Source organism: Amphibalanus amphitrite, unplaced genomic scaffold (assembly GCF_019059575.1).
Source record: "Amphibalanus amphitrite isolate SeventyFive unplaced genomic scaffold, NRLGWU_Aamphi_draft 000034F_arrow, whole genome shotgun sequence".
Lineage (NCBI taxonomy): Eukaryota > Metazoa > Arthropoda > Thecostraca > Balanomorpha > Balanidae > Amphibalanus > Amphibalanus amphitrite.
In genome coordinates this window covers 341,895-354,035 of record NW_024881530.1, presented here as the reverse complement: position 1 = coordinate 354,035, position 12,141 = coordinate 341,895, and the positions used below count along the sequence as shown (strand labels likewise).

The window sequence follows — 12,141 nt, the reverse complement described above, 5'->3', positions numbered from 1 at the left end:
CTAGCCACACAAGTTGCAAGGTCCTGCTACCGAAGCCTGAAAACATCTCCAACCCCAATCGTCCCATCCTGTAACTCACCCATCTTCATGCATCATTCCGGTTCTCCCTTCTACAGCGCTCACCACCCTCTCCCTTCCGCCCTTCCCCAATCCTCACCAGAACCGGGCACGGACTCGACAATGGCGTCGGTGAACACCACCAGTCCGGCCAGGTCGAACGTCGTGTTGGAGTCGCTGCCGTAGTTCTGCGTGATATAGTACTCGGATTTGTCCGGCTGACTCCCGTCCCGCCAACGCCAGATGGTCCGGTGTACGTCTCTACAGAGAGGGAGGGTTGGGAGAAAGGGGGTTATAAAACAGCGAAGACAGGTATACAGTGGGTCAATTATCGGTTCATCATTGAGGAAAGGCCCCAAAAATGCACGTCATCATTTTAAACAAAACACTTTTGCTGTCATTGAAAAGTGCGCAACATTCACGGAAGCGGGCATTATGGACATTAAACTCTGGACAGCGAACAGTGACCACTGACCACGTCCTGCTAGGCCAATCGTGACACCTTACAACTAAAACGATTGACACCCATCTCATGTACTTCGCCCTCGCCATACCCGATGTCACTCTTTCTGCCCCCACCTCACCCATACCTGGTGGTGTTCTCGAAGGAGTGGAGCGCTGACAGCACCGAGGTACGTGTCAGCTCGTGCTGCGCCTGCACGCTGTACAGATAGCCTCGCATCACGTTCGTACAGAAGGTGGCGCCAGGTGTGCTCCACATACCCAGCTCCAGCGTGTTCTTGGAGTGGTCCTTGTGCTGGTTCAGAATCACCTTGGTCTGAAACGGTGGCACGTGTGTACGGCGTGGGTATAGATGTCGCACACAGCGGCTTACGGGCCTGCGGACAGCTCTGAACAACTATCATGCTCGGACAACAGCCATGTACTGGAATAAGCTGGTGATATAAAACATGATGCCCAAGCTCCGGATTACATAGACAAGTGATTTGTTGACCTATACCAGCTTTGAGCTCTTATAAGTTACAAAAGTCGTCATTATATCTACTTTTTACAAACCTCTCCTCGGTCTTACAACCTTGAATAAGACCGGGTACAATTTCGGTCTTACAATCTATAAGTTCATGACACATACTGTCACGTGATCGTCACACTACCCCTGCCCCGGTTGATGTCTCTATGTAGTGTAACATCACGTCACCGTCAGACTAACCTGTCCTCTGTTGATGCCCTCCACGGGCACCTGTATGGAGTCGGTCACCACCTCCCCATCATCCGTCACGTGGTACACCAGGATACGGAAACTGGGTGCCATCTCTGCCGAGACGGGCAGCGAGATGGTCTTCATGGCCGGCCCGGTGGTGTCCTCCACCGGCACACGGTCCCCGTGGATCACCAGGTTCTTACTCAGCACCTGAAATGAGTTGGTTATTGTGAGTCATCAGATTCCTACTCAGTTGTGGACGGAAAGGTTTATCGTGAGTTCATAGGTCACAGGCTTTATATTTAATAGGGTTGCCCATTGATTGCAGAATTTTGAGCTTATTCGAACATGCTGCCTCTTCGTTGAAACGATTGTGTTAAAGCGACTACCATAGGGAGCAGAAATCATCAATGTTCTTGCAATCATTGGTACCCTTATACTATAAAAAGCGCTGATTTTCAGGATAAAAGCTCATCAGCAATATGTCCAACCACATTCAACCCCGCCAGCTCGAGACCTCGGCATCATACTCACGATGAGGTAGAAGTAGCTCATGGGGAAGTTGGAGCGCACGTGGAAGACGGCGTACTCGCCGATGTCGGTGCGCTGGTTGGACGTCTGGATAGAGATGAAGGTCCTGGCGCGGCTGTGGTACGGCTCCAGCCGCAGTGTCGTCGTGGTGGTCCCCGCCTCAGGCAGCTGGATCGTCGCCGTGAGGTCGATGGAACCTCCGCGCGGCGGGGTGTCAATCTGGAACCGGTACACTCCTGAGCGGCGGAACTCTGCCCACTCCTGCTCCTGAAGGTAGCTCTCCATCATCTCCGCAATGTACCGCTCCTCGCTGAGTAGCGGTAGATCCCCGTCCTCGCTCGCAACAAAGTCTGGGTTGCGTTGTCGTGTCCCCGGTATCGTAGACTGCATACTGGGGTCTATGTTGCGGTATGAGCCGGTCGAGTCTCGCCAGTAGGATGAGTTGCGCCAGTTGAATCGCTGTTGCCACTCCTCTACGCTCGGAATCCGGATCTCTCCGGAGCTATCTCCGGTAGAGCGGATGGTCAGAGTGGCCGACTCGAGCTCTTCGGAGGAGAGAGGCATGTGGTCGTGGTAGGTCACTGCCACCTGTGGAAGAGGTTACACGGGGTCAGGGGGTCACCACAGGTCACCGCCACCTGCAGCAGAGGTCACAGGGGGTCAGGGGGTCACCGCACGGGCCAGGGCACAGTCACCCGTGGTAGAGGCTGGGTCACCAGTACCACAGCGGCATATGGTCGTGATAGGTGACTGGGTCACAGAAGCTTGAGACAGAAGCCTCACGGGGTTAGACTAACCGGTGTACGAGTCAAATTGTCACCATCAGTTGAAACAATGTATTAAGATCAAGGAATAAACAATCATTGCCCTCCCTCTCATACGCTATCCCAACGCCTGTTGACTCGTCCGCACTCTCACTCACTCACCCATCTACTCACTTACTCCCTCCTTCCCTCTCTCCCTCTCTCATTCCGTTCCAGCATGTTTATTGGACAACCTCAACACCTTAAAATGATCGCTAGCGATAGGTTAAGAAGAGTAACAAATGATGGGGTAAAATAATATGAGAGTGGTGCAGAAGCACATTGTGCTTAATTCGCCGCACCACCTCGTGACACCCACCTGACCAATGAAAGGCATTCCCGGCTTGTAGAGCTGCGGTGACGAGCCCAAAAACTTGATGGCTACCGTGGCGTTGATGAGTTTGGAGTTGCACCAACCAATATAGGTCTCGTTCAGCCAGTAGTCCGTCACCTGAGCAACGGTGATAAGATTGAAAGTCAGCTGGGGTGCAAAGTTCCTTGGGTAGTTTCTTAAACGTTTCAGAAGTAATCGCCTCAATACAACAAGGTCTAGGTAAAGGCGACATCACAATGAACTCACCCTTACTCTCAATGGATGTCCTTCGAATGGCGAAACATCTGAACCAATCATGATACAGAAAAAGTAACGAAATAGAACAAAATTACCCCATGTTCTATAGCACATTTACCACTTCTTGATCTGTCATGCCGTATCCACTACGCAGCCTACGACACTGACCTTGGCAACGACCTTGACCTCGGCGTTGTTGAGCGTGGGCAGCTCTCCCTGGAGCACGTCCATCGGAAACTCAAACTCATCTTCACCGGCAAACTGAGGAGCCGAGAGGGTTAGGTGAGCGGGTGAAAAAGACGTACACATAATACTGAAGACGCATATCGATCGACTGTCGCCGGTTCCCTACATGCTGAGGCGATGAATGGTAGGATCAAACCTGCCCTGTACGTCTATTTGACGGTAAGTAAATATAATATAAATCATTCGTGAACATTCAAGAAAGAAAGAAAGAAAGAAAACTATTATAGATTATTAGTAAATTAGGTAATCGAATTCGTCGCTACTCAACGCTCGATGAATCACTTGCTACTAAATCGTTGCTCTATGGAAGACTTAAGAATAAATTGGCCATCCAGCATTGATTCTTAGACCATGTTTATCACAAAAATCAACAGCACAGCATAACATGAGCGCTATTATCACAGACCCAACTCACGCCTTCGATTTTGTAGGCGGTGATGAACTTGTAGTTGCCCTCCTTGTTGGCGAAGCTGGGTCCGGGCCGGGCCCACAGCTCCACCGTCACGTTGCCGTAAATGAGCTTATCGCACGTCCAGGCGGCTGAAACCTCTCCCGTGATGGATTCCTCAGAGAGCAAGAAGTAGGTGGGCATCCACGCGAACGCCTGACGGGGGAACGGGGGAGGTAAGTACTAACTAAAGGACAACCGGGTAAGTAATTGTACCCTAAGTACAGAGCACATAAATAATTATCAGTACAATACATAATCGATCAGAGTACGGCGGACAAGGGTAACGAATCCCTGGTCAAAGTTCATCATACATGAATCATATTGTCACAAATTTATTTCGAATGCCTACCTTAAAAATATACCATAATCCGTCCTTTTTAACGTCAGCAGCATTAGCGCCGTTAGCACACAGACACCCAAGAGTACACACCTCCCACTGGGGCACGAAGTACTTGGTCATCTTGATGAGTTTCTCCTCGATTTGACCTCGGACGTTGACCCTGATTCGCCACCAGCCTCCCTTGCCGATGAACGGCAGGTTGAAACTGAGCGATACAACACCTGGGAGAAAGAGGACGTCACGTCAGGTTAGATCAATGCCAGAAGAAGACGGTGAAACGGTTACGAATAGCACATTAACCGGGCCAATTTCTGTGAGATACGAACGGGCCACGAGAAACGGCTCCCGAACAAAGTTTTTATCGTTTGACACTGTATGGGAAGAAACGAATAAGCTAGGTATGGCGCATACAAAATAGAAACGAAGCCTGTTGGCAGACACGGGAACAAAGGGAAATGATAAGGGTAATTACACACATTTAAAACAGACCACAACCTTTCATGGAGAGATAGAAAACAAAGGAGGACGTCACCACCACTCGTCATTATTCACCATTAATCACGCAGCTATGCGGTGGCAGCTGGCCACACGCCTGTCTCTGTCATGTTACATGGCACGGAGTGGTACGGAAAGAGGGGGAGTGTGGAGGTAGGATCATGTCCGTGAAGTTGGCGACGTCGCCAGCGACTTTTCCAGCGACGAGCACCGATTTTAGCCAAAACCTCGTCCAAGGTCAATTGGACCATGAGGATCACGAAAATCGAACCCATTCACCCCTAACCCTTGACCTTCAAGGTCAAATTCAAGGTCAAAGGACGGGGAACTGAAAAAGTGCCACTAAATAATGTCCGATTTTCAAAATTTTGGCACCAAAATGTAGCGCGTGCAAAGTTCTAGCCGCACATCGAAAACCATTTTCAGCAAGGTCAAACTTCAAGGTCAAATTCAAGGTCAAAGGACGGGGAACTGAAAAAGTGCCATTAAATATTGTCTGATCTTCAAAATTTTGGCACCAAAATGTAGCGCGTGCAAAGTTCTAGCCGCACATCGAAAACCATTTCCATCAAGGTCAAACTTCAAGGTCAAATTCAAGGTCAAAGGACAGGGAACTGAAAAAGTGCCACTAAATATTGTCCGATTTTCAAAATTTTGGCACCAAAATGCAGCGCGTGCAAAGTTCTAGCCGCACATCGAAAACCATTTTCATCAAGGTCAAACTTCAAGGTCAAATTCAAGGTCAAAGGACGGGGAACTGAAAAAGTGCCACTAAATATTGTCCGATCTTCAAAATTTTGGCACCAAAATGTAGCGCGTGCAAAGTTCTAGCCGCACATCGAAAACCATTTTCATCAAGGTCAAACTTCAAGGTCAAATTCAAGGTCAAAGAACGGGGAACTTTAAAAATGCTACGTCACCAGCGACTTTTCCAGCGACGAGCACCGATTTTAGCCAAAACCTCGTCCAAGATCAATTGGACCATGAGGATCACGAAAATCGAACCCATTCACCCCTAAACCTTGACCTTCAAGGTCAAATTCAAGGTCAAAGGACAGGGAACTGAAAAAGTGCCACTAAATATTGTCCGATTTTCAAAATTTTGGCACCAAAATGTAGCGCGTGCAAAGTTCTAGCCGCACATCGAAAACCATTTTCATCAAGGTCAAACTTCAAGGTCAAATTCAAGGTCAAAGGACGGGGAACTGAAAAAGTGCCACTAAATATTGTCCGATCTTCAAAATTTTGGCACCAAAATGTAGCGCGTGCAAAGTTCTAGCCGCACATCGAAAACCATTTTCATCAAGGTCAAACTTCAAGGTCAAATTCAAGGTCAAAAGACGGGGAACTGAAAAAGTGCCACTAAATATTGTCCGATCTTCAAAATTTTGGCACCAAAATGTAGCGCGTGCAAAGTTCTAGCCGCACATTGAAAACCATTTTCATCAAGGTCAAACTTCAAGGTCAAATTCAAGGTCAAAGGACGGGGAACTGAAAAAGTGCCACTAAATATTGTCCGATCTTCAAAATTTTGGCACCAAAATGTAGCGCGTGCAAAGTTCTAGCCGCACATCGAAAACCATTTTCATCCAGGTCAAACTTCAAGGTCAAATTCAAGGTCAAAGGACGGGGAACTGAAAAAGTGCCACTAAATATTGTCCGATCTTCAAAATTTTGGCACCAAAATGTAGCGCGTGCAAAGTTCTAGCCGCACATCGAAAAACATTTTCATCAAGGTCAAACTTCAAGGTCAAATTCAAGGTCAAAGGACGGGGAACTGAAAAAGTGCCACTAAATATTGTCCGATCTTCAAAATTTTGGCACCAAAATGTAGCGCGTGCAAAGTTCTAGCCGCACATCGAAAACCATTTTCATCAAGGTCAAACTTCAAGGTCAATTCAAGGTCAAAGAACGGACAACTTTAAAAATGCTACGTCACCAGCGACTATTCCAGCGACGAGCACCGATTTTAGCCAAAACCTCGTCCAAGGTCAATTGGACCATGAGGATCACGAAAATCGAACCCATTCACCCCTAAACCTTGACCTTCAAGGTCAAATTCAAGGTCAAAGGACGGGGAACTGAAAAAGTTCCACTAAATATTGTCCGATTTTCAAAATTTTGGCACCAAAATGTAGCGCGTGCAAAGTTCTAGCCGCACATCGAAAACCATTTTCAGCAAGGTCAAACTTCAAGGTCAAATTTAAGGTCAAAGGACGGGGAACTGAAAAAGTGCCACTAAATATTGTCCGATCTTCAAAATTTTGGCACCAAAATGTAGCGCGTGCAAAGTCCTAGCCGCACATCGAAAACCATTTCCATCAAGGTCAAACTTCAAGGTCAAATTCAAGGTCAAAGGACGGGGAACTGAAAAAGTGCCACTAAATATTGTCCGATTTTCAAAATTTTGGCACCAAAATGTAGCGCGTGCAAAGTTCTAGCCGCACATCGAAAACCATTTTCATCAAGGTCAAACTTCAAGGTCAAATTCAAGGTCAGAGGACGGGGAACTGAAAAAGTGCCACTAAATATTGTCCGATCTTCAAAATTTTGGCACCAAAATGTAGCGCGTGCAAAGTTCTAGCCGCACATCGAAAACCATTTTCATCAAGGTCAAATTTCAAGGTCAAATTCAAGGTCAAAGGACGGGGAACTGAAAAAGTGCCACTAAATATTGTCCGATCTTCAAAATTTTGGCACCAAAATGTAGCGCGTGCAAAGTTCTAGCCGCACACCGAAAACCATTTTCATCAAGGTCAAACTTCAAGGTTAAATTCAAGGTCAAAGAACAGGGAACTTTAAAAATGCTACGTCACCAGCGACTTTTCCAGCGACGAGCACCGATTTTAGCCAAAACCTCGTCCAAGGTCAATTGGACCATGAGGATTACGAAAATCGAACCCATTCACCCCTAAACCTTGACCTTCAAGGTCAAATTCAAGGTCAAAGGACGGGGAACTGAAAAAAGTGCCACTAAATATTGTCCGATTTTCAAAATTTTGGAACCAAAATGCGCGTGCAAAGTTCTAGCCGCACATCGAAAACCATTTTCAGCAAGGTCAAACTTCAAGGTCAAATTCAAGGTCAAAGGACGGGGAACTGAAAAAGTGCCACTAAATATCGTCCGATCTTCAAAATTTTGGCACCAAAATGTAGCGCGTGCAAAGTTCTAGCCGCATATCGAAAACCATTTCCATCAAGGTCAAACTTCAAGGTCAAATTCAAGGTCAAAGGACGGGGAACTGAAAAAGTGCCACTAAATATTGTCCGATTTTCAAAATTTTGAAACCAAAATGTAGCGCGTGCAAAGTTCTAGCAGCACATCGAAAACCATTTTCATCAAGGTCAAACTTCAAGGTCAAATTCAAGGTCAAAGGACGGGGAACTGAAAAAGTGCCACTAAATATTGTCCGATCTTCAAAATTTTGGCACCAAAATGTAGCGCGTGCAAAGTTCTAGCCGCACATCGAAAACCATTTTCATCAAGGTCAAACTTCAAGGTCAAATTCAAGGTCAAAGGACGGGGAACTGAAAAAGTGCCACTAAATATTGTCCGATCTTCAAAATTTTGGCACCAAAATGTAGCGCGTGCAAAGTTCTAGCCGCACATCGAAAACCATTTTCATCAAGGTCAAACTTCAAGGTCAAATTCAAGGTCAAAGGACGGGGAACTGAAAAAGTGCCACTAAATATTGTCCGATCTTCAAAATTTTGCCACCAAAATGTAGCGCGTGCAAAGTTCTAGCCGCACTTCGAAAACCATTTTCATCAAGGTCAAACTTCAAGGTCAAATTCAAGGTCAAAGGACGGGGAACTGAAAAAGTGCCACTAAATATTGTCCGATCTTCAAAATTTTGGCACCAAAATGTAGCGCGTGCAAAGTTCTAGCCGCACATCGAAAACCATTTTTATCAAGGTCAAACTTCAAGGTTAAATTCAAGGTCAAAGAACGGACAACTTTAAAATGCTACGTCACCAGCGACTTTCCCAGCGACGAGCACCGATTTTAGCCAAAACCTCGTGCAAGGTCAATTGGACCATGAGGATCACGAAAATCGAACCCATTCACCCCTAAACCTTGACCTTCAAGGTCAAATTCAAGGTCAAAGGACGGGGAACTGAAAAAGTGCCACTAAATATTGTCCGATTTTCAAAATTTTGGCACCAAAATGTAGCGCGTGCAAAGTTCTAGCCGCACATCGAAAACCATTTTCATCAAGGTTAAACTTCAAGGTCAAATTCAAGGTCAAAGGACGGGGAACTGAAAAAGTGCCACTAAATATTGTCCGATATTCAAAATTTTGGCACCAAAATGTAGCGCGTGCAAAGTTCTAGCCGCACATCGAAAACCATTTTCAGCAAGGTCAAACTTCAAGGTCAAATTCAAGGTCAAAGGACGGGGAACTGAAAAAGTGCCACTAAATATTGTCCGATCTTCAAAATTTTGGCACCAAAATGTAGCGCGTGCAAAGTCCTAGCCGCACATCGAAAACCATTTCCATCAAGGTCAAACTTCAAGGTCAAATTCAAGGTCAAAGGACGGGGAACTGAAAAAGTGCCACTAAATATTGTCCGATTTTCAAAATTTTGGCACCAAAATGTAGCGCGTGCAAAGTTCTAGCCGCACATCGAAAACCATTTTCATCAAGGTCAAACTTCAAGGTCAAACTCAAGGTCAGAGGACGGGGAACTGAAAAAGTGCCACTAAATATTGTCCGATCTTCAAAATTTTGGCACCAAAATGTAGCGCGTGCAAAGTTCTAGCCGCACATCGAAAACCATTTTCATCAAGGTCAAATTTCAAGGTCAAATTCAAGGTCAAAGGACGGGGAACTGAAAAAGTGCCACTAAATATTGTCCGATCTTCAAAATTTTGGCACCAAAATGTAGCGCGTGCAAAGTTCTAGCCGCACATCGAAAACCATTTTCATCAAGGTCAAACTTCAAGGTTAAATTCAAGGTCAAAGAACAGGGAACTTTAAAAATGCTACGTCACCAGCGACTTTTCCAGCGACGAGCACCGATTTTAGCCAAAACCTCGTACAAGGTCAATTGGACCATGAGGATCACGAAAATCGAACCCATTCACCCCTAAACCTTGACCTTCAAGGTCAAATTCAAGGTCAAAGGACGGGGAACTGAAAAAAGTGCCACTAAATATTGTCCGATTTTCAAAATTTTGGAACCAAAATGTAGCGCGTGCAAAGTTCTAGCCGCACATCGAAAACCATTTTCAGCAAGGTCAAACTTCAAGGTCAAATTCAAGGTCAAAGGACGGGGAACTGAAAAAGTGCCACTAAATATTGTCCGATTTTCAAAATTTTGAAACCAAAATGTAGCGCGTGCAAAGTTCTAGCCGCACATCGAAAACCATTTTCATCAAGGTCAAACTTCAAGGTCAAATTCAAGGTCAAAGGACGGGGAACTGAAAAAGTGCCACTAAATATTGTCCGATCTTCAAAATTTTGGCACCAAAATGTAGCGCGTGCAAAGTTCTAGCCGCACATCGAAAACCATTTTCATCAAGGTCAAACTTCAAGGTCAAATTCAAGGTCAAAGGACGGGGAACTGAAAAAGTGCCACTAAATATTGTCCGATCTTCAAAATTTTGGCACCAAAATGTAGCGCGTGCAAAGTTCTAGCCGCACATCGAAAACCATTTTCATCAAGGTCAAACTTCAAGGTCAAATTCAAGGTCAAAGGACGGGGAACTGAAAAAGTGCCACTAAATATTGTCCGATCTTCAAACTTTTGCCACCAAAATGTAGCGCGTGCAAAGTTCTAGCCGCACTTCGAAAACCATTTTCATCAAGGTCAAACTTCAAGGTCAAATTCAAGGTCAAAGGACGGGGAACTGAAAAAGTGCCACTAAATATTGTCCGATCTTCAAAATTTTGGCACCAAAATGTAGCGCGTGCAAAGTTCTAGCCGCACATCGAAAACCATTTTTATCAAGGTCAAACTTCAAGGTTAAATTCAAGGTCAAAGAACGGACAACTTTAAAAATGCTACGTCACCAGCGACTTTTCCAGCGACGAGCACCGATTTTAGCCAAAACCTCGTGCAAGGTCAATTGGACCATGAGGATCACGAAAATCGAACCCATTCACCCCTAAACCTTGACCTTCAAGGTCAAATTCAAGGTCAAAGGACGGGGAACTGAAAAAGTGCCACTAAATATTGTCCGATTTTCAAAATTTTGAAACCAAAATGTAGCGCGTGCAAAGTTCTAGCCGCACATCGAAAACCATTTTCATCAAGGTTAAACTTCAAGGTCAAATTCAAGGTCAAAGGACGGGGAACTGAAAAAGTGCCACTAAATATTGTCCGATATTCAAAATTTTGGCACCAAAATGTAGCGCGTGCAAAGTTCTAGCCGCACATCGAAAACCATTTTCAGCAAGGTCAAACTTCAAGGTCAAATTCAAGGTCAAAGGACGGGGAACTGAAAAAGTGCCACTAAATATTGTCCGATCTTCAAAATTTTGGCACCAAAATGTAGCGCGTGCAAAGTCCTAGCCGCACATCGAAAACCATTTCCATCAAGGTCAAACTTCAAGGTCAAATTCAAGGTCAAAGGACGGGGAACTGAAAAAGTGCCACTAAATATTGTCCGATTTTCAAAATTTTGGCACCAAAATGTAGCGCGTGCAAAGTTCTAGCCGCACATCGAAAACCATTTTCATCAAGGTCAAACTTCAAGGTCAAACTCAAGGTCAGAGGACGGGGAACTGAAAAAGTGCCACTAAATATTGTCCGATCTTCAAAATTTTGGCACCAAAATGTAGCGCGTGCAAAGTTCTAGCCGCACATCGAAAACCATTTTCATCAAGGTCAAATTTCAAGGTCAAATTCAAGGTCAAAGGACGGGGAACTGAAAAAGTGCCACTAAATATTGTCCGATCTTCAAAATTTTGGCATCAAAATGTAGCGCGTGCAAAGTTCTAGCCGCACATCGAAAACCATTTTCATCAAGGTCAAACTTCAAGGTTAAATTCAAGGTCAAAGAACAGGGAACTTTAAAAATGCTACGTCACCAGCGACTTTTCCAGCGACGAGCACCGATTTTAGCCAAAACCTCGTACAAGGTCAATTGGACCATGAGGATCACGAAAATCGAACCCATTCACCCCTAAACCTTGACCTTCAAGGTCAAATTCAAGGTCAAAGGACGGGGAACTGAAAAAAGTGCCACTAAATATTGTCCGATTTTCAAAATTTTGGAACCAAAATGTAACGCGTGCAAAGTTCTAGCCGCAAATCGAAAACCATTTTCAGCAAGGTCAAACTTCAAGGTCAAATTCAAGGTCAAAGGACGGGGAACTGAAAAAGTGCCACTAAATATTGTCCGATCTTCAAAATTTTGGCACCAAAATGTAGCGCGTGCAAAGTTCTAGCCGCACATCGAAAACCATTTCCATCAAGGTCAAACTTCAAGGTCAAATTCAAGGTCAAAGGACGGGGAACTGAAAAAGTGCCACTAAA

General features: G+C 45.2%; 1 protein-coding gene across 1 annotated transcript in view; it reads right to left on the bottom strand.

The window, feature by feature from the left end:
* The window catches only part of LOC122369992 (CD109 antigen-like), a 79,804-nt gene that overhangs the window by 15,865 nt on the left and 51,798 nt on the right, over window positions 1–12,141 (bottom strand). The window contains exons 6-13 of the mRNA XM_043345207.1: window positions 4,252–4,382; window positions 3,786–3,974; window positions 3,293–3,385; window positions 2,873–3,004; window positions 1,754–2,338; window positions 1,229–1,429; window positions 648–835; window positions 158–318 (exon numbers count right to left, since the gene is read on the bottom strand). Of these exons, the coding sequence (XP_043201142.1) occupies window positions 158–318; window positions 648–835; window positions 1,229–1,429; window positions 1,754–2,338; window positions 2,873–3,004; window positions 3,293–3,385; window positions 3,786–3,974; window positions 4,252–4,382 (1,680 nt within the window). The remainder of the gene's footprint in view (window positions 1–157; window positions 319–647; window positions 836–1,228; window positions 1,430–1,753; window positions 2,339–2,872; window positions 3,005–3,292; window positions 3,386–3,785; window positions 3,975–4,251; window positions 4,383–12,141) is intronic.